General features: G+C 38.1%; 4 protein-coding genes across 6 annotated transcripts; 3 read left to right on the forward strand and 1 right to left on the reverse strand.

Moving 5' to 3' along the window:
* The first annotated feature begins 2,537 nt into the window (after positions 1-2,537).
* LOC117565542 (uncharacterized) lies at positions 2,538-4,490 on the forward strand. Its single transcript, XM_034244688.2, is given in 4 exon segments — positions 2,538-2,802; positions 2,856-3,175; positions 3,177-4,028; positions 4,086-4,490. Coding segments are annotated over 4 exon segments (1,323 nt in total). The 5' UTR covers positions 2,538-2,759; the 3' UTR covers positions 4,194-4,490.
* Positions 4,491-6,285: 1,795 nt separating this feature from the next.
* On the forward strand, positions 6,286-9,720 carry LOC117566133 (protein peste). 2 transcript variants are annotated; one of them, XM_034245615.2, is made up of 6 exons: positions 6,286-6,304; positions 6,886-7,024; positions 7,715-8,239; positions 8,299-8,596; positions 8,651-8,930; positions 9,135-9,720. In XM_034245615.2, exons 2-6 carry the CDS (start codon positions 6,911-6,913, stop codon positions 9,487-9,489), a joined length of 1,572 nt encoding a protein of 523 aa, XP_034101506.2. In that variant the 5' UTR covers positions 6,286-6,304; positions 6,886-6,910; the 3' UTR covers positions 9,490-9,720. The 2 variants fall into 2 exon arrangements, with proteins under 2 accessions (XP_034101506.2, XP_051859294.1); XM_052003334.1 differs by lacking the exon at positions 6,286-6,304 and having other exon boundaries at positions 6,875-7,024.
* A 992-nt stretch (positions 9,721-10,712) lies between these two features.
* LOC117566132 (protein peste) lies at positions 10,713-18,247 on the forward strand. Its single transcript, XM_034245613.2, is given in 6 exon segments — positions 10,713-11,630; positions 12,594-12,989; positions 15,857-16,081; positions 16,083-16,166; positions 16,235-17,019; positions 17,081-18,247. Coding segments are annotated over 6 exon segments (2,019 nt in total). The 5' UTR covers positions 10,713-11,567; the 3' UTR covers positions 17,547-18,247.
* Positions 18,026-20,028, reverse strand: LOC117566134 (protein FAM151B). Of its 2 annotated transcripts, none has more exons than XM_034245616.2 (4): positions 19,816-20,028; positions 19,181-19,426; positions 18,881-19,122; positions 18,026-18,822 (listed from the first exon to the last, which is right to left on the reverse strand). In XM_034245616.2, exons 1-4 carry the CDS (start codon positions 19,892-19,894, stop codon positions 18,259-18,261), a joined length of 1,131 nt encoding a protein of 376 aa, XP_034101507.2. In that variant the 5' UTR covers positions 19,895-20,028; the 3' UTR covers positions 18,026-18,258. The 2 variants fall into 2 exon arrangements, with proteins under 2 accessions (XP_034101507.2, XP_034101508.2); XM_034245617.2 differs by lacking the exon at positions 19,816-20,028 and adding an exon at positions 19,526-19,681.
* Between the last annotated feature and the right edge of the window lie 669 nt (positions 20,029-20,697).

Genomic DNA, 20,697 nt, shown 5'->3' on the forward strand with positions numbered 1-20,697 from the left:
GTACTAAGAATGCAGGGAACAATTGAAAATTGTAAAAAAAAATAACAAAAATAAACAAGAAAACAAAAGAGAAAAGCAAACACAAATGTTGTGCGCATAAATGAAATTGTTTAAACAATTGCAAAGCCGAAGAAAAGAAGAAATGAAAGATTTATGCAAAGTCGCCTAAGTCTGAGGTATTTTTATACATACAATATGAAAGTACAGAGAACTTTGCACATAATATTTACACACACAGACACACACACAAACACAGATGCATACAAATTTATGTAGTTGTTTTAGCCGTGTTAGTTTTTTGGTGTGCGTTTTTTGGCAAAATAGTTTTGATGATTGTGTATAGAGCGCAGCATATATAAAGTGCATATATAGAGTATATATAAAATTATATATATTGTACTATTATTAACTAATCTATTAAACGAGAAAAATCAACTGTATGTGTAGCGAAAGCGAATGGCAATTTTTAAGTACGAAAAAGTAACAACAAAAATTTCAATTGTGTTGCAATATTTAACAAAACAAAAATTGACAATTAATTTGTAAGTTGCGTAGTGCATAAATCAAGAAATATATATATATATAATACATATTCACACTCACACTTACACACACACACACACATAAACATACATTAATTAATAACAATAAGCTGTTTCCTAAAAACAAACGCTTGGCAGCCAATTAAAGCAAAAACAAAACAAAAAAAAAAAAAATTAAGAAAAAACACCAGAATCAGTAACAATACTAAGTAAATAGAAACAATAATGTACTATAATGCAGATACAATACAATATAAACACTATATATACCTACAATATATGCCTATACGACAAATGAAATTGGATAAATGATAATATACATACAACAATACATATATACTATGTAATAAATACAATACAATACAATTATACATATACAACAAACAACATTGCAACATGCAACATAGAGTATATTGTAAAAGTTAAATGTAATTAAATACATACAAATTGATGACGTAGTAAGCACCAAACAACAAATAAACAACAACAAAAAATTTAACTCTACTTTGGTCTAAATTAAGCTATCTTAGCATATTAACTTTTGGCAGTTTTTATTTACAGAATGTTTTTCTATAAAAAATTTAGGGTTTAGTATTAAAGATTTGTCTAAGAGATTATTCAATGCAGTTCAGTTACGAAGAATTCTATTCTAAATTCATTTTAAATCCTTAAAGTATACGTAATAAATATTATTCCCATTCTTTTGTCCTACAAATTTCGTATAAATTGTATACGAAGCACAATACTATTTATAATTTTTTGAAGATCATTATCAAAGTAGGTCAGAAAAAAACAATGGCGTCATAGCACTGCTTGCATTATTCAAAACTGCAAGCAGTGCAAATTCGTATTTGTTGGTATTTTACAGTTCCTTTTCATATATTTCTTGCATTCGTTTTTATTTATTATAGATATAAATTGGGAGCGACATTCTCTAAACTTATTGGTTTATTTCTTCGAATACTGTTGTGATATATTCAAGTACTGACGCATTATCGGTGCCTTATAGCACTTAATTTCTTTTGCCAAAATTTTGACAATATTTGTTGTGTTTCTTGAGGTTAAATGATAAAATTTGTATTATGCCAGATAAGATACTATAGTTTGTTGTCTTTTTTTATTCACTGATAAGTTTTTGCATGATTTGTGTTTCCATATTAGGTATTACCCAAAAAATGAATGGCATGTAAAATGTTAAAGTCATTTTAGGGGAGTTTTTGCGTACTTTTATGTGAGTTATAGATTTATTATTATGGGTGTAAACATGGTAGTAAAGATTATATCCAACATTGACCAACTTCGGCAATATGTTTTGAATTATGAAAGGTGTGATATAAAAGTTGAAATTGGATGGGTGCAAAGGAAAATTGTAAATTATCTTCTATACGTAGAGATTTTATAGAAAAGATTAGTTTTTAGTTTAATTTAATATTGATTGAGCTTCCTATAATTATGTTTGGTGATGATATTGTTGGGGTGCATACGATCGATATGGAGAAAATAGTGAAACAAAAAAAGACACATTTTGGTATAAGAAGTATTTAATGCGCGTTTTCAATGCAGTTTCCAGATGAACTAAAGAAATGATTCGCATTGCTATATATTTCGCAAACTTCACACATTCTAGTGTGTCCGTTTTAGCAACCTTTGAGTGCCTAAATTTGGCACGCAAATGGTAAAAAAAAAAAAAATTAATGGTCACGCCGCTAAAATAAAAAATGCAATTATTAAAAGAAGCACATGCTCTCACATTCCTTGGGTTTTTCTATGGCGACAATATTTTTGTAAACCTAAACTTCAAAAACAGTCCTGCGACTCCATAAAAAGCAAAATGTCGCCACAAGTTTAGCGGACAAAAACAATTTAGTTTAATATGAAATTAAATGATTAATGTATTTATGAAAATTTAGCTATAAACGAGGCCAACAGACTTGGGAAACGTATCAAGTGGAAAAAGGAAATATTTCCCACTTTCAGAAATGTAAAGAGATGAGCCGATAGTCGTGACGCATCGTGTCTGTGATCGTTTGGCGCGTCTCCTCACTAAGCAACAGTGCTAGCGAATAGTTAGGTAGGCAGGTAAAGTGGGTCGGATGCCTGGAAAACCACCCCTAACAGAGCAAGGCAGTATTGTTTTGGTATGTATCTGGAATTGACTGGAACTCAGACAGCTGTCAGCGCGCAACGACGTCATTTGTTTTGAGCGCATTTACAAAAATGCGCCGCGTTGGAAAAGAGCAAAACAGAAACGAGGAAGCAGGTAAGTACGCAATAACATTGAGAAGCTGCCCACTGACCTTCACTTTGATGCAGCAGACAACCGGAGCTCGTTGCTCCACCTAAACGACGATGTGCTATCGCTAATAGTCGACTATCTGGAAGTGTTTCAACAGTTCGAGTTGAGTCAGCTGCACAGTCGCCTGCTCAATGTTGTGCAGGCTTTGTGGCGCACACGCGTGCGCAATGTGGAACTGCTTGACGAGGAGATGCTGGGTGTAAGCAGTCGACAGTTTCAGGCGTTCATCACTGCGCTGACTCCGCACGTGGAGCAACTGAACTGCCAGCGGCTGGACGTGCGACGCCTGCGTCAGCTGAGTGACGGAAGCTTGAATCGCGTCACACAACTGGAGTGGGATCAGGGGCAAATGCGACCGACGCGGTCGCTTGCGTTTTGTGGATGAGGATGTGCGACTGCTGAAGCGTTTGTGCCCGGGATTGAGGCAGCTGACGCTGCGAGGCTGCCAGGTGACGGGAAAATATCTGTGCGAGCTGCAGCAGCTGGAGGAGCTGTGTCTGGATGAATGTGAGTGCCTGAAGTCGAAGCATTTTCGCGACATCTTTCGCCAGCTGAAGTTGCGCAAATTCGACATTATGGACAACTGTGATGAGGTGAATTGCTGTGATTTGGTGCAGTTGTGTCCCACCTTGGAGAACATTAAGATTGCTGACTATCATCTGTGCATGGAAACGGACATCACACAAGAACTGTTGCAGCTGCCACATCTCCGTGAGCTGTCCATCTACTCCAAGAACTTTGTGTTCGATGTGCTGGAACGCATTGCGCGACCAAGAGTTAATCATGGCAAACTGATTGAGGGCGTCCGCTTCAATGGACTGCTTCACGATTACGGCCGCTTCTTTCGCGAGCTAGGCAATCTTCATCAGTTGAGGCGTCTGGAGATCAAAGGTATTCTGGACGAGGGTATGCTGCAAAGACTCAATAATCAGATGCTGGAGCAGTTGGCTCCGCAGTTGCCGGAACTGCAGCAGCTGCACATTTCCGGCTATCAAATGGAATCGGATGCGCCTTTGTTGAAATTTGTGTCCAATTGCCGGCAGCTCCGCATCCTTGATGTGAATGGTACACGTTGCGGTGGAGATGCATTCGTTGAACGCTGCTTAGCGCTGCTGGCCAAGCAGAGTTGGCGCTCACATCCGTTGGAATTGTGGATATTGTGCAGTGATATTAGCTACGATATACTGAAGGTGAGTTCAGGATACAGTTGACATTCAATCCTTCCATAATTCCTGCTTTCATTTTAGTCTCAGCGATATTTGATCGACGAAAAGCTACTGCGCATCTACAACAATCGAATGTTGACCGGTCAGGACCACTTGCCCAACGTGCTTAAGTTTAGCTTTGTGCGCTGAACTCATTACCTGCCCCACTGTGTTGGGTCCTGCTAATCTATAAATCGAATTCTTTGTTTAATCTACTAATAAATAATATGTATTATAATCGAATTAAGACGTAATTGAATTAAGACTGATTAAACTATCGAAAACGAATTTGCAAATTCATAATTATTTCGCAAAAGATTTACTCAACTTGAACACCCTAAAGTTAAGGAATATGGATTCATTTTACAACAAACAAACATTTTCGGTTTGAAAATTACATAAAACAAACATCAGTAAAATTATTGATAAAATATTCGCTTTGAGTAGTCAAATATTTATTGTTTCCTGTATTACATTTTTTATTGCGATGATTTGTCGGAAGAAGATATGTGAAAATATGTTGAAATTATTTTCATATTAAAAAAAGAATTTCTTTTCTTATTAATGTTAAAACTAACCGCTTTCTATTCGTCATTAACACAGAACAAACATCCGTAAATATGTTCGACATTTTACCGCAAGGGGTACAAGGGAAGGGAAATCTTGACTTTCACTGTCATTCATTGATTTGTTTGCAATCAAATAGATGCCACAATTGATTTTCTACTATTCTAATCTCTGTATTTCATTGGAAATATTGCTGACTGCGCCATGCTGTCAAAATCTGACAATTAGCGATCATTAGCTGTAGCTATAGCTATAAATCTGTATATGTATGACATATATGTTTTATATATAAAGTGTATTTGTGTGCATCATAAATCATAACAAATATTACACTATCAAGGAGTATTATGTCACAAACCATCATGTTTATAAATACATAAGCGCAGCAATGACTTGCGCTTCTATATATATAATATATATAGGTATAGTCTGTCTGTCCGTCTGACCGATTTTTAATATGCTAGTAACTTGCTTATTTTCGCTGCTAGTTAAATTAGGCTTGTTATAGATTTATGTTTTATTACAGATTTATAAAAAAATAATAATATAAATATATTATTTATAAGATCAATATCCCTTTAAAAGGGCATTTCAACTTCGGCTTGCTACAGTTTCTTTTTCTTACAGTGTTGAGGATGTAGTTGTGTCGCTTATCAGATCATTCGGCAACGTCGAACGGGGTCCAAGCGATTGCAGCTCCTCCGCCTCCATCTCCTGCAACGCCTCCTCATCAGTTTCTTATCAGTACGCACGAAAAATCGGAAAACTCGAAAGTCGAGAGCGGATTTTTGTTGTAGTGCGGCATGTTTAGTTGGTAGATGGGCTCAGTTATATTGATATGTTTGCCGATTTTGGGTTAGAGTTGAGGCGATAACGAACGAACGACTCGATTCGATTCGATTGCCTTGCCCGTCTGGTTGCACTTGGGTATACTGCTACCCATTTCCCCATATAGTTGCCACTGCCACTGCAACTGCAACTAAGCCGTTGAAAGATAACCCTTGACGAGATTGTGGAACTTTTGAACCAAACACAACACTAAGTGCACACAAAACTTAAAAAGAAGAAGTATTGTAAAATCGACACGCTACACTGCAAGAAACACTCCGAAGCACTCTGAGAAGAAATGCCATTGACCGTTGTATTCAACATCCGCATGGAGAGTGGCTTATCTCTCGAATAGATGAATGATTTATGGTGGCGGAAGATCAGCCTCAAAGGTATGCTACACTTTCGTTTCGCTCAGTGTAATAATTCATTGATTTGTTTTTATATGTATTTGTGTTTTTGTAGGTGCAGTATCAATTCAGAATGCGCCTGAAGCTGAGTTTTCTTTTAATGGTCAAGTACTCGTTGTATATAGGAACATTTTCCTGCTCAGGCCGACAGTCTTTATCAGGTCGGCATTTCGAGCGGTTCTCATCTCCAGCGACAATCGATCGTTCAGGATTCTTCCTAGCTCACTGTGATTGTGAAAGTAACATATATATAGTGCATTATCTGAGCTGAAGAGTAGATAACCCCCGGCTGGGACCTTTAAGATCGCTTCGAGACGCGACACAGACACCGTAACAACAAAACTGGGAATACCTAGTCTAGTGTTTTTAACACGTGAATTTGCATTTCTGTTTTGAAATTTGAGAAAAAAACTGAGTATTATATATACAGATCTTTAACTAATTACAAAGAGCAGGGTAAGTGTGTCTAATAATATTTAGTAAAGATTAAAAATAATTAGCAAACATGATGATAATCTATACATTTAATGTTTAGACCTGGATTGTTTCATAATTTCAAGACTTCCACACAATATGCAGATTTACTGTCGTATGCTTACAAATTGAGGATTAAACTGATCAAGACAATGTTGCTAGATCGTAATAGCCCATAACTAGTATGCAATTAATCTTGTCTATCAAGAATACGAAATACGAGTTAACCAGAGATTTAGTTTTATCAACAATGTATGAATAACGTGAATCTATTTTTACACTTAATTAAAACATATTTGAAGGAATTATCGTAATTATCAACTGATAGTGATAGTTGAACTAAACTCTTGAGGAAACAATTAACGGCAAAAATAATCAATTCATTGGCTATAAAAATGCCTGCGTTCATAACGCAAATAATGCTAATTCAGTAAAGAATACTTGCAAGATGTAAACATATCGTGGCTACCCACGATATAATCAAGGAAAACAAGTCAAGTGTAGATCAGTAGCTGCATTATGGTTACGCACCTGAGAACTTAAAGCTCGTAGTCTCATTCTAGTTGCGACCTGCGATCCGAAAGTGACATGATCGGAAAATCACGCATTGCCTTGACCAGCCTGCTGGGATTAATTCTGGCAACAGGAGGATTCGTCTATCTGATCAACCTGGAGCAGCTACAGCACAAAGCCATGGAGTGGGTGAGTCGATGAAGGATAGACAACTAGTTACAAAAATAAATTAAACCAAGTCAAATTAAAATTATAAGCTAAAATAATACAATATTTGCTTTACAATTTTACACGAAAAGTTAAGCATGGAATTATTAGTAAACTTTATTAAAACTTTCAAATTAAATTTAATGATAATTAAATACATATATATTTTTTTTTACAATGTAAAAAAAAGTTAAAATACAATTACAGCTTCAGAAACTTTTTATTGACACTCTTAAGAAATAATTTAAAGTTTATTTTTTTATTATAATACAATATATAAATAAAATAAAAACTATTAAAAAATTTCATCTAATTACACCAACTAGTCATTAAATGAAATATTCAATATCAAATTGATTGATTCTAAAAATGAAAATAAACTTAAAAAAAATTTATATATATAATAAAAACTAAAAATAGAAAAAATAAACTACAACAATAAAAATATGGAATAACAACTAAAAATAAAAAAATTATATTTTAAAAATAAACTGATAGAAATTGTGTTTTGTGAGATTATTTATTAATCAAGTTTACTTTAAATATTTATTTATTTAAAAATGTTAGCTATATTTAAAATTAATTACTAAGACTATTGGTAAAGCAGTTATGTTTAAAAATGGCTAATAAAAAACATCTTGTTAATCAAAAATAATCGATTACTACCGCCAGCTCATGGTGCTCAAGCCCAACACAATGATGACGAATCTGTGGCAGTATCCAAGCCTCCCCATGACAGCCTACGTCTACATCTTCAACTGGACCAATTCAGATGAAATCGATAATCCACTGGTGAAGCCACGCTTTGAGGAACTTGGACCCTACACCTTCACCGAGCAGATACAAAAGTTGAATGTCACCTGGAACCCGGAGAACTCAACGGTGTCGTATCTGCGCAAGAGTCGCTTCACATTTGTGCCCGAGCTGAGCAAGGGAAATCTTAGCGATGTGGTGATCCAACCAAATACTCTCACGGTGGGCATTACGCACAAGGCGCAACGATGGAATCCCGTGCTGCGTTCCTTCATGATGATTGCCCTGAATATGTACGGTAATGATGCGACTTTTACGCGCACAGCGGATGAATGGATATTCGAAGGGTTCGATACACCGCTGATTAAGATGAGTTCCATGGTGCCCAGCAAGCTGTTGCCGCAAATGCATTTTCCCTACGAGCGCATAGGCTACGGATATCCAGTAAGGCCCCAGATGTATATTTTTCTAACTGATTGCTTACCAATTGATCACATTTTCAGCGCAATGGCAGCACAGAGCTCTACGGCCATCATAACATCTATACGGGTGCCGATGACTTTAGTAAAATTGGGCAAATTGCGCGTTGGCGCTATGATGATGTGGCTGCGTCTTTTCCACATTGCAAGCTCAAGGGCAGCCTTGGAGAATTCCATCCGATACCGCTGAGACAAGGGAAACCTATCTCCTATTTTCTTCCCGATATTTGTCGCGAGCTACAGGCGGATTATGCGGGAACCACAATCTTCGAGGGCGTCGAGGCATATGTCTACAAAGGCAGTCGACGTTCTGTGGCTAATGGTAATTTAAACGATTCATTGTCTTTGGAAACAAGAGTTAAGCACTCGATTCTAGGCACCGATAATCCGGATAACAGCTGTTACTGCCAGGACGATTGTAAGGAGGTGCGCTCCGGCTTAATGAATGTGTCCGCCTGCTACTACGATGTCCCCATCTTCGCTTCCTATCCGCACTTCTACAATGCCGATCCCTACTACGTCGACGCTGTGGAGGGTCTAAAGCCCGATGAGGATCGCCATGAAATGGTCATCATACTGGAGCCCAAAACGGGAATGTTGCTCGACATTAAGGCGCGTCTTATGATTAGTTTGCTGGTGGAGCCACGACGTGAATCGTAAGCATTGAAATTCGAAAAGTCTATATTAATTAATGAGACCGCTAGTAGAAATTTGCTACACAGCTTAGCTTTCAAGATCTGATCTAGTAATATGACATTCAAATTCTATATGCTAAAACATAAAAACAAAGTTTGCGCTTAGTTAGTTTTTTTTTATTTAATATGACATATTACTATAGCTCGATTCTCTTTTATCTACAGCGCCTTTCGCAATGCTCCTCGAACTTTTCTGCCTCTGGTTTGGGCAGACTATCGAGTGCAAATCACACCCGATCTGCTCTTCTACCTGAACCTGCTGCCCATCTCAACGATTGTTAGCAAAATCTGTGGCATTCTCGTTATCATTTTGGGACTAACGTTGCTGTTCTATTATCCGCGGAAAATCTTCATACAGCGACAGTTTATACGACAAATTGATATTACAAATCTAGAGAATCGCATTCAAGCAACGAGTGCTGTGAATCCTGAGCTCAAGAACATTGGGGCCGAGGGATCCCCCCTCCTGGTGGGTCTGCAATATGTTGCGGCGTCAGCTGAAGCGGAATGCGCCAGTTGAGCGCGCAATTGACGCGAATGTAATGTGATAAGTGTACAGTTCTAGGGTTTTCTAGGGTATGTCCGTCTGTCCATCGGTTTCGACGAAAATAAGTCGTTCGATTTGAAAGCCATCTTGATTCAACTAACTTGGCATATGTATGTTATATAAATTTTAAGTGGTTTCTTTCCATGTGGGATAGGGGATTAATTATACATAAAGTTGCCTAGGAATTATCGGCCTTGAAGTGTATTTCATCATTATGGTTTTTTATTATTTAGTGTGTTTGGTATACAATTTGTTAAGCTGATCGAATTCCAGGTACATATGTATGTATATTAAATGCCTTTTAAAATTCTTGTTCCATTTTCTAACTCTTTCTCACTTTTAAAATAGAGCAGTCAAAGTTCAACAATCTTAGGTTCAATAAACTGCAAGATTATAGCTGCAAAAGTGTCATATTTTTTATACATAAATTTTATATACTGTATACATAGCTCCAAATTTGTTGTACTCTGGATTTATTTGTTATCGGCATTTTGTACTTCGAGCGTATCATAAAATTAATCACAGAGTATACTCAGAACAGTCGAAGCAATTGCTTGCCACATACTGATAAGCAGGTTATAAGAATAAAAATCATACTTTAATATAAATATACTTGTTCAGTATAAATTCTGATAAAAATAAAATAAATATATTACAAAAAAAATGTTCACATTCCAATTGTTAAATTGAGCGCGCCAATCCAGTCATTGAAAATTCGTTCTAACACAAAATAAACGTCGATGCATTATTGTTTCAAACTGACAATAAGCGAATACATCGAAATATTACCGTTTCAAGAGATGGAACTGGTTTTACATAGAGAGCAAAGACATAATGAGTGAGAGCGAGAGCGAGTTTGAGAGCATAAGGTAGTCGCCGCTCTTTGCCTGCTCATTTGCTGTGGTAAATGCCCTGCGCAGTAAAGAGTATCAGTTCAGTAAACGTTTGGTAATACACAAAAAACAGCTGCAAATTTTCTATCATTATTAATCATACATTATATGCTCATCTAAAGTACATCAATAGAAAGTAAATACCTCGTCACCTCAAATGGCACTTTCATATTATTATAAAACCCAGCAACTCTACTGCAGGGTATATGCAAGTCGACTTAACGGTCTGCTTATGTGCTTTTAATAAAGAATATATAATTGCTGCTGGTGGCGTTTTGAAAAATATAAAACAAAATAGTTTCAGTCGCAGACCAGGCGCAGTGCCGCTCAGACGCATAGATCGGACGACGCGTGGCCATTTTGAGCGAGTTCAAGATCAAGTTAACGAACGATGCGTTGAGAGATGTCTAGTGATTAAAAACGAATGGGCGTGAGTGAGACGCAAGAAGAACGCGAACGAAAAAATAGACGCCGCTGTTAAATAGGAATATACGCATACGTTGTGCTCACGTTTACGCAAATTTAAAAAATACCTATTAAAATTGAAACCAATAGAAAATAATACATGGTTGCAAAAGGGCAACCAAAATGAAGTAGAAGTGGAAGCACTACAAGTGAACAAGCGTTACGAGTGCTAATAATAATACAGAAGACGTCGCAGTTGCAACAATCCACAACAAAACGACGCCTAAAAGTGAAAACGTAAGAGGGCAAATACCGAAAAAAATATCCCTACGCACTTGAATTGTTGTTGCTCGGCGCGTGTGACGAGAGCATGCGCGTGTGTGTGTGAGTGGGAGAGGAAAAAAGAGAGCAAAAGGCGCGTACGCAAGAGAGTTAAACACACGCAGCAACAGCAGCGTTGACTGAACGAAGAACGATCGTTCTTGCTTGATATTCAAGCTAATAAAACATTAACTTTGTTTGTTGTTGATTGGATGGGGTCGCGATATTTGCACAAAATTAAATAAAAAAAGAAACCAAAGTGTGACGCATTTTCAGTGAATTTGCAAATTAATCCCAGCGCATAGAACAAACATACACAGACACATGTATACGATAGCCACATAAATGCTTAATTTTGGCACATTGCACTGTGGTTTCGTCTATTTATAGCATTATAGCAAATTCGCTATAAACATAGCGTAGCTGCAGAACATGTCAACAGGTTGCGGAAGTGACGAGCCGAACAAAATCAACAACTCAAGGATTATAGCGCAAGTAATAACCATAAATAATTATTGCGTGTTGCCTTTTCAATCACACTCACACTAATTCAAATTCCTGCGAATCATAGTTATAATTGTTGTCTCGCTCTCACATACGCTAGACGACTTAATTAATACAACTTGGACTCCTCGGCAACAGTTCTTCAGACAATTTACCCCCCACATATGACTAAGTGTTAATATGTTGACATAAATGAATTTGCGCAATGCTAATACAAAAAGAACGCGTAAACTAATCTAGAAGAGGCTGGGCTATGAGTGGGAGTGAGAGCAAAAGAGAGGAGCAGGCAAATTGCAGAGTGTAAAACGGGTTTTCCTATATGGATTCGATTTAACCTTGCTATGGCGATTTGTGTTGTGCATCAATAACAGCAACTAACAACGCACGTATGTACAAGCATAGGAATGTTAATGCTATTGCTACACATGACTCCCACTCCCCCAAGTCAAATAATAAAAAAAACCGGTTTCCGAGAGAGCCGAGAGCCTTCCCCCAAAAATCATAAAGCGTACCAGCATTCAAATTAAAAGCAGTGCAAAATAACTATTTCATGAACAAGTCGTACACTAGGTCGTTGTGTTATAAACAATAAATGGTTTAACAATTAGACAGCTATAATATTTATAATTACGACGTAGTCATAAGCTGCGCTCTCCGGCGCGTGATCCGCTATGGTACTTTTTCTTCTGTTCACACGCTCTCTATCGGTCGCCAATTGACATTGACGCTCTCTCCCATTCCTAGACGAACGAGCCTTTCATCATCGATAACTAAAGTCGGCTGCAGCCGATAAGTCATTATTTCCCCCACTCACACACATGCATAATAAATTCACTTTGCACAACACTGCATGCGCGCTTTACTTTCAAGTGTTTAAGAGCGTAGCGATTTTAACACGCGCTCTCTTTAGATTTTGTTGGTTGTGTATTTGTATTGCTTATCTGTAATTTTCAGGCAGCGTCAACGACTCCGACAACGTCGAGTAGAGCAACGTTATACAAACGCTTGGCTTCAGTGCAGCGCTGCAAGAGCAAGAGAACAGGCGACAACGACGCCGACGTCGCGCAACAAAAATCAACGAAAGTTTCCTGCAAAACAAAAAGACTAATAGCTGCTGCTGCAAATACAACAGAAGGCGAAGACAGCAGTAGTGATAGTCACAGTGACAGCAGCAGTAGCAGAAGTCGTCATCATCGAGAACAGGAGCAACAACAACAGTTAAAGATGACATCACGTGCATGTCATTGTGCCTGGCGGCTGGTCATTGTGATATTGGGCGTATGCTTTATTGCCGCCGGCGTTTACTTGCTTCGCAATTGGATCGACATCTTTACGCGCATGCGCGGCAAGGTAAGATTTAAGTATATGATATCGAGTGAGTGAGTGAGTTTGTGCTGTAAGATTTTGTTGTCTCACGACGTTGCTATCAGATTTTATCTTATCGTGCATACGCATAATTACATCAGTCGTGCCGAGTCATAATGTCAAGAGTCTGCAGTCATTTTGCAACACTGTCTGCATCTCAATCAGTCAATTGCCAAACTGTTTTATACATAGCACAAGGGGTCAACTGGACGTGAACCTTGTGAAAATTACCATACAATTAGACTTTCAACAGTAGCGTATAGTATAGCAGAAAATGGGTGGGAAATAATTTCAATTGGAATCAATTTCGCATAAAAAAAGCCAAGAAGCAAGATTGAGTATGTGCAGGTGTTCAGGCAACAGCGGAATAAAATTTGGGACAGATAAGATACACAACAACAACATTACATTAATATTTATTTTTTGGCTACTGACTAAACTCATTCTGAACGATTGGTGATTTACCCATACATTTTTTTGGGCATTTAATCGGAGGGCGTTGATCATGGTAGCATGAATCATACTAACACACACCAGTTGTGTGGCCCTGACAAGGCTTTAATCAGATCATTGATCTATTTTGGCAAACATGTTGCCAACACTGAATAAAATTACATTCACTCAATTTTCCAAAACATATAAACAAATAATTTTAGGTTTTTCCATAACAACACAATCGGGCATTTTTATACACTTTTTTTTATCTTATCAGAGCGAAAAGCATTTTTAGCGATAGAGCCTAAAGTCGCCGATTAGAAACGAGGTCTCTCTGTGAATCGGTTTGTTCATTTTTATGAGCATTATTCATTTTGCATTTCCTCCCCACGCCTCTCAACGCTCAATCCGGCAGAATCACAATAAAAAGCTTTTGGTGTATTACACCCAGCTTGTGATTATTATTATTATTATTACACACACTCTGATCAGGTGCCGTGCCCTTGACCGAAACCTGAACACCTGCTCGCAGTGTATTCCGTGTATTCAATGTATTCTGTATGCCGTATCAGACAAAATGCACAGCAGAAGTTCTTCATCATCGTTTGCCGTAACAGACTGGTCGCATATTTACACGTGCCACTGTCGCACACACAAAGAGCGAAACACCAATCGCATTTTATCAGTTTAGTCATTTCCTGAAAGCCAAAAACCCAACAGGCCAAGAAAGATTATGGCCAGAGTCTAGAATTTTCAAAATGGCCGCAATGGATTTAGTTAAAGTTTTCAGCCTAATAAAATGGCAGGCTAATAATAACGAGGTTGATGATTACATATGTGTCGATGTTTGTTTGATTGATTGATGAGCAGGGCCGGACTGCTTCTAGACTGATAATAACATGACACTCACATGACATTTGCCTAGTTGATTGGGGAAATTGCATAGACGAAAGTCAACAATGTTGCTAGACACAGAAAGAAAAAACAGAAAAAAAACCAGACTAAATGGAATTTAACACTACAATTTCTGAGTAGACAACCTCAACAAGGAAGTTTAAGGAATGCTTTCAATTCGCAATCTTTTGCCTAACCTTGATAATCCAAATAACGATTCAATAGCACCCCTTTTATACCGTTTAATGAGTGCACATTTCTCAATCGAAATTGCAGTGCCCTATCTTATCATTAATTTCAATGATCACTTGTCACTTCATATTTGCAGCTATCGTAATAATGTGTTAACCTTTGCTTAAATAGCCATGTTAACAAGCACACTGATCTGTAGGTCGTGAATACACTTAATGAAATGCCTTGAACCTCATTATTTAGCATTCTATTAATTTGTAAATTAAGACAGGTACTTAATACGATATAATGGCTATAATCAAATAGGGTTAAAGAAAGTCGTGGCCCGTTAATGCAATTTAATATGCGAAATTGAGCTTTTTAGTTCGTTTACTTTATGAATACATTAAGGGGCGTAAAACAAAGTAAATCACAGTTCTCTATAATAATTCAATTATTCATTTAATGCAAATTTGGGTTCAATTTGTACATGAGCACTTTTTATAAACTTTACACATCGAATATTATATTAGGTTTCCTTAAATAGATTTTTTTATATGGGCATTTGTGGTCAACAAATTTAATTATATTTTTAATATGTTTGTATTTATAGATATATTATACATCTACTTCAATGTATATGAATAATGTTTTTACTAGATTGAGATTAATAAGTAAGAAAGTTATTTACTTAAATTTAAATAGATGAATTTTTGTGATTATTTTGCAACCGAACAATTATCTAGAATCAACCTAAGCAACAATTATTCTAATAATCAAGAGCAATAAAAGTAGACTCATGTGAATGTTTCTTGATTTTGTAGAAGTATGAATGCTACAATGTTGCAAGAAGAACATTTCTAATAATATTCATATAATATTAATGCACGCAATGTTTATGTGCAACACATTATAAATACCATTAAAATTTAATGACGGTCAAAAGTTATTTTAAAAAGCTTATATAAAGACAATACTTTTTATATAAGTTAATCATAAGACTTGCAATAAATAGATTAAATATATGAAACGCTGCAATTAAAACCAGAATTTTGCCAGTTACTCACAATCATTATATCATTAGGCTTATCAACAGTATTTCAGTTAGACTTAAAGGGGTATTACGCTATATCTATTACTTTTAACACTGCCAGACAACACAAATTACATAGCAAATCTATTAGCACATTTGAGCTAGTTGTTTATACCCAGAATTGAAAAGGTTATAGCGTTACTAATGTGCGCGCTTTATTTATAAACATTTGCAATTATCTTTGAGACGCATTGATAGCGTGATTGATTGATTATAATATCGCATGTTTCATCAATTAATTATTTTTGCCAACTTTCAGGAAATGGCACTGAGTCCCACGTCGCGAGCATACCCCGATTGGAAAGTGTCACCGCTGCCCCTTAACTTTGACGTTTATCTCTTTAACTGGACGAATCCGGAGGACTTTTATGTGGATTCTCCGCGGAAGCCACGCTTCGAGCAGTTGGGTCCCTATCGCTTTAGGGAACAACCCGACAAAGTGGACATTGAGTGGCACAATCAGAATGCCTCGGTGTCGTTTCGCAAAGAAGGCTTTCTACTACTTTGATGCTGCCGGCAGCAATGGTACGCTCAAGGATATTGTCACCTCGGTGAATACTGTGGCGCATGTAAGTTGACAAAATGCAGAAATAAATTTAAATTGAAAATTACAATTAATTGATCATTTTTTTTGTAGGCCGCAGCACGTCGCCTTGATGAATTGTCTTCTTTTGCTAAGTTCGTAGCCTCAGCAACGTTGAGTGGCATACAGGAAGTGAGCGAAACCCACACTGCCGAGGAGTGGCTCTTCAAGGGTTTTATTCATCCATTGGTTTCACTTGGCAAATTCATTCGGCCTGAGGACGTGCCCTACGATCGTGTTGGCTATCAATATGACCGCAATGGCACGACCAGCTTTGATGGCGACATTAATATGTTCACGGGCGCCGATGACATCAGCAAAATGGGACAAATCTACACGTGGAACAATCTAACGCATACGGGTGCCTTTGAGGGCACTTGTGGCGAAGTTCATGGCTCCATGGGCGAATTCTTCCCACCCAATTTGAGCACCAACGGCAGCGTATATCTCTACATGCCCAAAATGTGTCGCGCCGTACCCTTGGACTATACGGAAACGGTGACTGTTCACGGCGTTACGGCGTACAAGTTTAGTGGTACACGTCATGCCGTGGACAACGGCACCATGTATCCGGATGCCAGTTGCTATTGCGTGAAAGGCAAGTGCAACCCAGCGGGAGTCATAAATATTGCTCCCTGTTCATACAATGCATCGATATACATGTCGTATCCGCACTTTTATATGGCGGATCCCAGTTATTTGGAGGCTGTGGACGGTCTGCAGCCGGAGAAGGAGAAGCATGAGTTTTACATGGCACTGGAGCCAAACGCTGGCGTGCCCATGGATGTGGGCGGTGGCTTCCAAGCCAACTTTTTAATGGAGCCCATCAGAGGAGTATCGTAAGTTAATTGAATTGCAGTTTGCGTGACCTGAGATTCAATTTCGCATCTCTATTTGCAGTCTGTATGCGCGCGTGCCCCGTGTCATGATGCCGCTGATGTGGGCCGAGGAACGTGTGCGTGTCACGGAGGAGATTGCCGCCAACATTGCACTGGTGCCGCTCATAGTGCTAATTGGGCAGATCGTGACGGGCATTTTGCTTGCCGGTGGTCTGCTTTGCACTTGCTGGTATCCCACACGCAAGATGACGCGTCTGTGTCACAGCGATGATCCCAAAGCGAAGGCAGCAGTGCTGCGGCCTCTAACCACGCTCAGCGTTGCTGGCGGCATTGGCAGTGGATTGACAAATGCCAATGCCAATGCCATTACCATGCAGCAGTTATTCCATCAGCATGACAGCCAGAATGAGCGTGTGGGCGTCCGACTGCTCGACTATAGACGCAGCTCGGGATTGACCGATAGCGGCTGCAGTTCGGCTAGTGAACGACTCCTTGAGAGCGGCTCAACAGATGTGATAATTAGTTAATATATCTATACGTATCGTTGCATCTTGCATTTTGAATCGACCCAACCGTTAAAACTTTATACATATACTATATAAATACTATAGATTGCCTTTTTTAGCCTTAACTGCCTCATACATAGCACCACAAGCTATTAGTAAGGAACACACATACACAAACATATATATCATATCGCAAAACACACTCACACACACACACAAGTACACTCATCACACTCACACTCATATGGTTTCCTCACATCAACTGCGCACTTATTGCGCGGGGACATATAGAGAGAGATTAATAAGATTATTTATTTATTAGTGCCAAAAACAAGAGTAAGGAAAAACACATGATAGAATGATACGTGAAAAAAGCAAAAAGAAACGAAGAGAAAAATCAAAAAGTCATTAACTATGTTAGTAACTTAATTTAAACGCTGTACATAAGTGATTAATCGCCTACCCATTGTTAACGTTAACGTTTAGTAAAACTGCGCACGTCCAAAGTATTTTTTTATATTTATAATACATATTACATAAATTTAATGCATAACAATTATTTTTGTAAAGCGATCATCTTTTCTCTTTTTAAGTTCAAAAACAAAATGAAGTGATACAATTCAAAGTGGGATTTAAGTTAAAAGAAAAAAAGAAAACAAAACCCAATTCCTTAAAAAAATAAAAAAGAAACCAAATTGAAATGGAAATCAACAAAACAAAAACCACAAAGTGTTTAAACGCTTTTCAGCCAACTGGAGATGGCCCAAAAGCAGATGCTAATAAAGCTGAAGCTGACCAACGAATTAAAGGTGCTGGCTCCGCTGTCCGTGTTACCCAAATCCAACTGGGAGGACAGTGTCCCGGGTACATCCAAATACACACGCTCCACGCCAAAGCCAAAGATGAGCTGTCGCAATCGTTCCACGTTCACATAATCATTCTCCGACGACCAAATGGTCAATGTGCTCTCATTCGTATCATTGACGGCTGCCACCAGATTGTGCAACTGCTCGACACTATTGGCCGCAATGCCAGCGCGTACTGGAAACGTGATCGGTTGCCCTGTGGAGGTCACATTGTTGTCGCGTATGGCCTGCAACATGGCATCGCATTGCGACTGCGTGTATTCGCCATCGCGAAAATCTGCACCCCAGTTTGTGGTCCAGCCAATGGAGAGCACCGCTTGCTTGTAGCGATTGCAGCCGGCAAAGAAGCGGGCCGGATCCACGGGCACCGTTCTATTCTGATCCACGGGACCGGCTAAGATATCCGCATTGATCCAAATTGGATATGTCATCTATAGCAAGGGAAATGCATGATTAACAATTGTATGTCAACTACTATTTAGTGTATACTTTTGGAATGGTCTCGTCTAGTATGTCCAGCGCTCCTTCGAACACCTCAATGGACTTGAAATCCAGCTTAACACCCTTCTCCGCGCCCTCGTTTACATCGTTGTGTGCCTTGATCTGATAGAGGAAATCTTCCAGTGTCAAATCGGATATGTTTGCCGGCGGATGCGCCATCACAGGTAGATTTTCACCCTCTCCATTCAGCTGGCCCAGTACAATATCCGCCTCAATCATATCGATATCACCTGTAAGTAAGTAAAGATTGATGTTGAGTTTAAAGAAGATGCACTGCATTCGACTTACCGCTCAGTGCATCGGAGAGAAGCTGCTGACTGTTGACTGCATGTGCCCAGCTGATAGCGGTTAGGTTAGCCGCCTTGGCCAGAATTTTGCCCTTGTCGAAGCGCACCATGTTTACTGTTGCTGGCTCCGATTGCAGTACAATGTCTATGGCGGATTGTTGTGATTGTGATGGTGTTGAGGCAAGCTCGTAATAGAAGACGCTGCTGTCGTTTAATGCAGCGCCATCGATGCCAACCGCAACGAGTGCTATTTAAATCAATTTATACAAATTATAAATAATGTGTCGAGTAACTGTTGAAGTGCAAAAGATAAGTGAACAAGGGAAGGGGGTTTTGGGCTGCTTACCTTTTCTAATGGAAATTGACGCCCACAAAGACAAGTCACATGAATGGGGGAAGTAATTCTCAACGAGTGTGTATTTATGTGAGTGTGTTGCGACGCTCGTGCACACAGTGACAGTTAATGAATATGAAATGCTTATAAATTGACACTATCAAATGCTGTATGCTGCAAAATTAAAAACAATGCACTTTTTGTATGATATGGAAAATAACAGACTCAATGCGCTCAATGCGCAGACGCAATCTCAGTGCAAGAGATGCGAGTATAGAGTATAATAAATTTTAAAAGATTACCCAGTGTGCAAAGAAAGAAGAGTATTTGTGATGATCCATGATGATCACGTTCTGCTTGCGAGCTCCGCTTAATTGCCATGGTTCTTAGTGCAGCGGAACATTTGAAATGCCCTTAATTAATCAGCAAGAAGAAATACACATATTTGTGATAAGCCAATCTATCTAGCGATTAAGATTCAAGTATTTTCTTTGCGCGCTTATCGATGACTTTTGCTCGTTTAATTTATAATGGCTATTAATTGGTTATGAGCTGACTTAATTACTTACACTAATCGTTATTTGTAATTATTTTCTGTAAATTTAGCTAAGTGCTACTTCAAAAATTAAATAAAAAAAATTGCTAAGCTAACTCTTAATTAAAAGACAACATTTCTCTGGCAAATAACTATTTCTAACGAAATTGTTTTAAAAACTAATCGACATCGCCCACTAGTGTTTCGTGACCGATAGCGTTTTGAAAAATATTACCCTGCTTATCGATTGATGATAATAATTTGTAGCACAAAAGGTATTGAAAGTAATCACAGCTATAGTGATAAGTAACGACTTACAAATGGCGCTCATCTCTATTACAGTTGTGTGCCAAGCAAATGTCGTTAATTCATCCCAGCTAGTAACTTAAATTCACTACTTATTGTTCATGAACATTTGCTCTATTTTTCGTTTAAAATGTCATTTATTAATAGACAATTAAAAATAAAATATATTTAGCACAGTGGCAAATAAAGGAACAAAGAATACCAGCAGTGCATTAACGGTATATTTCGAGCTTCAGTTTTCTGGCATTTCAAAGCACTATTTCATTGTTTAGTTGATATACAAAAAGTGGTAAGCTCGACAAACAATTTTTTTGTTTTTTAAAAAAGAGGTGCTATGTTATAC

Source organism: Drosophila albomicans, chromosome 2L, assembly GCF_009650485.2.
Source record: "Drosophila albomicans strain 15112-1751.03 chromosome 2L, ASM965048v2, whole genome shotgun sequence".
Taxonomy (NCBI): Eukaryota; Metazoa; Arthropoda; class Insecta; order Diptera; family Drosophilidae; genus Drosophila; species Drosophila albomicans.

Excerpts from the sequence above, each read along its gene's own strand:
- LOC117566134 (XM_034245616.2), bottom strand. The coding sequence starts at position 19,894 with ATGGCAATTAAGCGGAGCTCGCAAGCAGAACGTGATCATCATGGATCA. Across the intron at positions 19,123-19,180 it reads TCTCTCCGATGCACTGAGCG|GTGATATCGATATGATTGAG; the intron begins GTAAGTCGAATG and ends ACTTACTTACAG. Across the intron at positions 18,823-18,880 it reads TAGACGAGACCATTCCAAAA|ATGACATATCCAATTTGGAT; the intron begins GTATACACTAAA and ends CCCTTGCTATAG.
- LOC117566133 (XM_034245615.2), top strand. The coding sequence starts at position 6,911 with ATGATCGGAAAATCACGCATTGCCTTGACCAGCCTGCTGGGATTAATT. Across the intron at positions 7,025-7,714 it reads AGCACAAAGCCATGGAGTGG|CTCATGGTGCTCAAGCCCAA; the intron begins GTGAGTCGATGA and ends TACTACCGCCAG. Across the intron at positions 8,597-8,650 it reads TCGACGTTCTGTGGCTAATG|GCACCGATAATCCGGATAAC; the intron begins GTAATTTAAACG and ends ACTCGATTCTAG.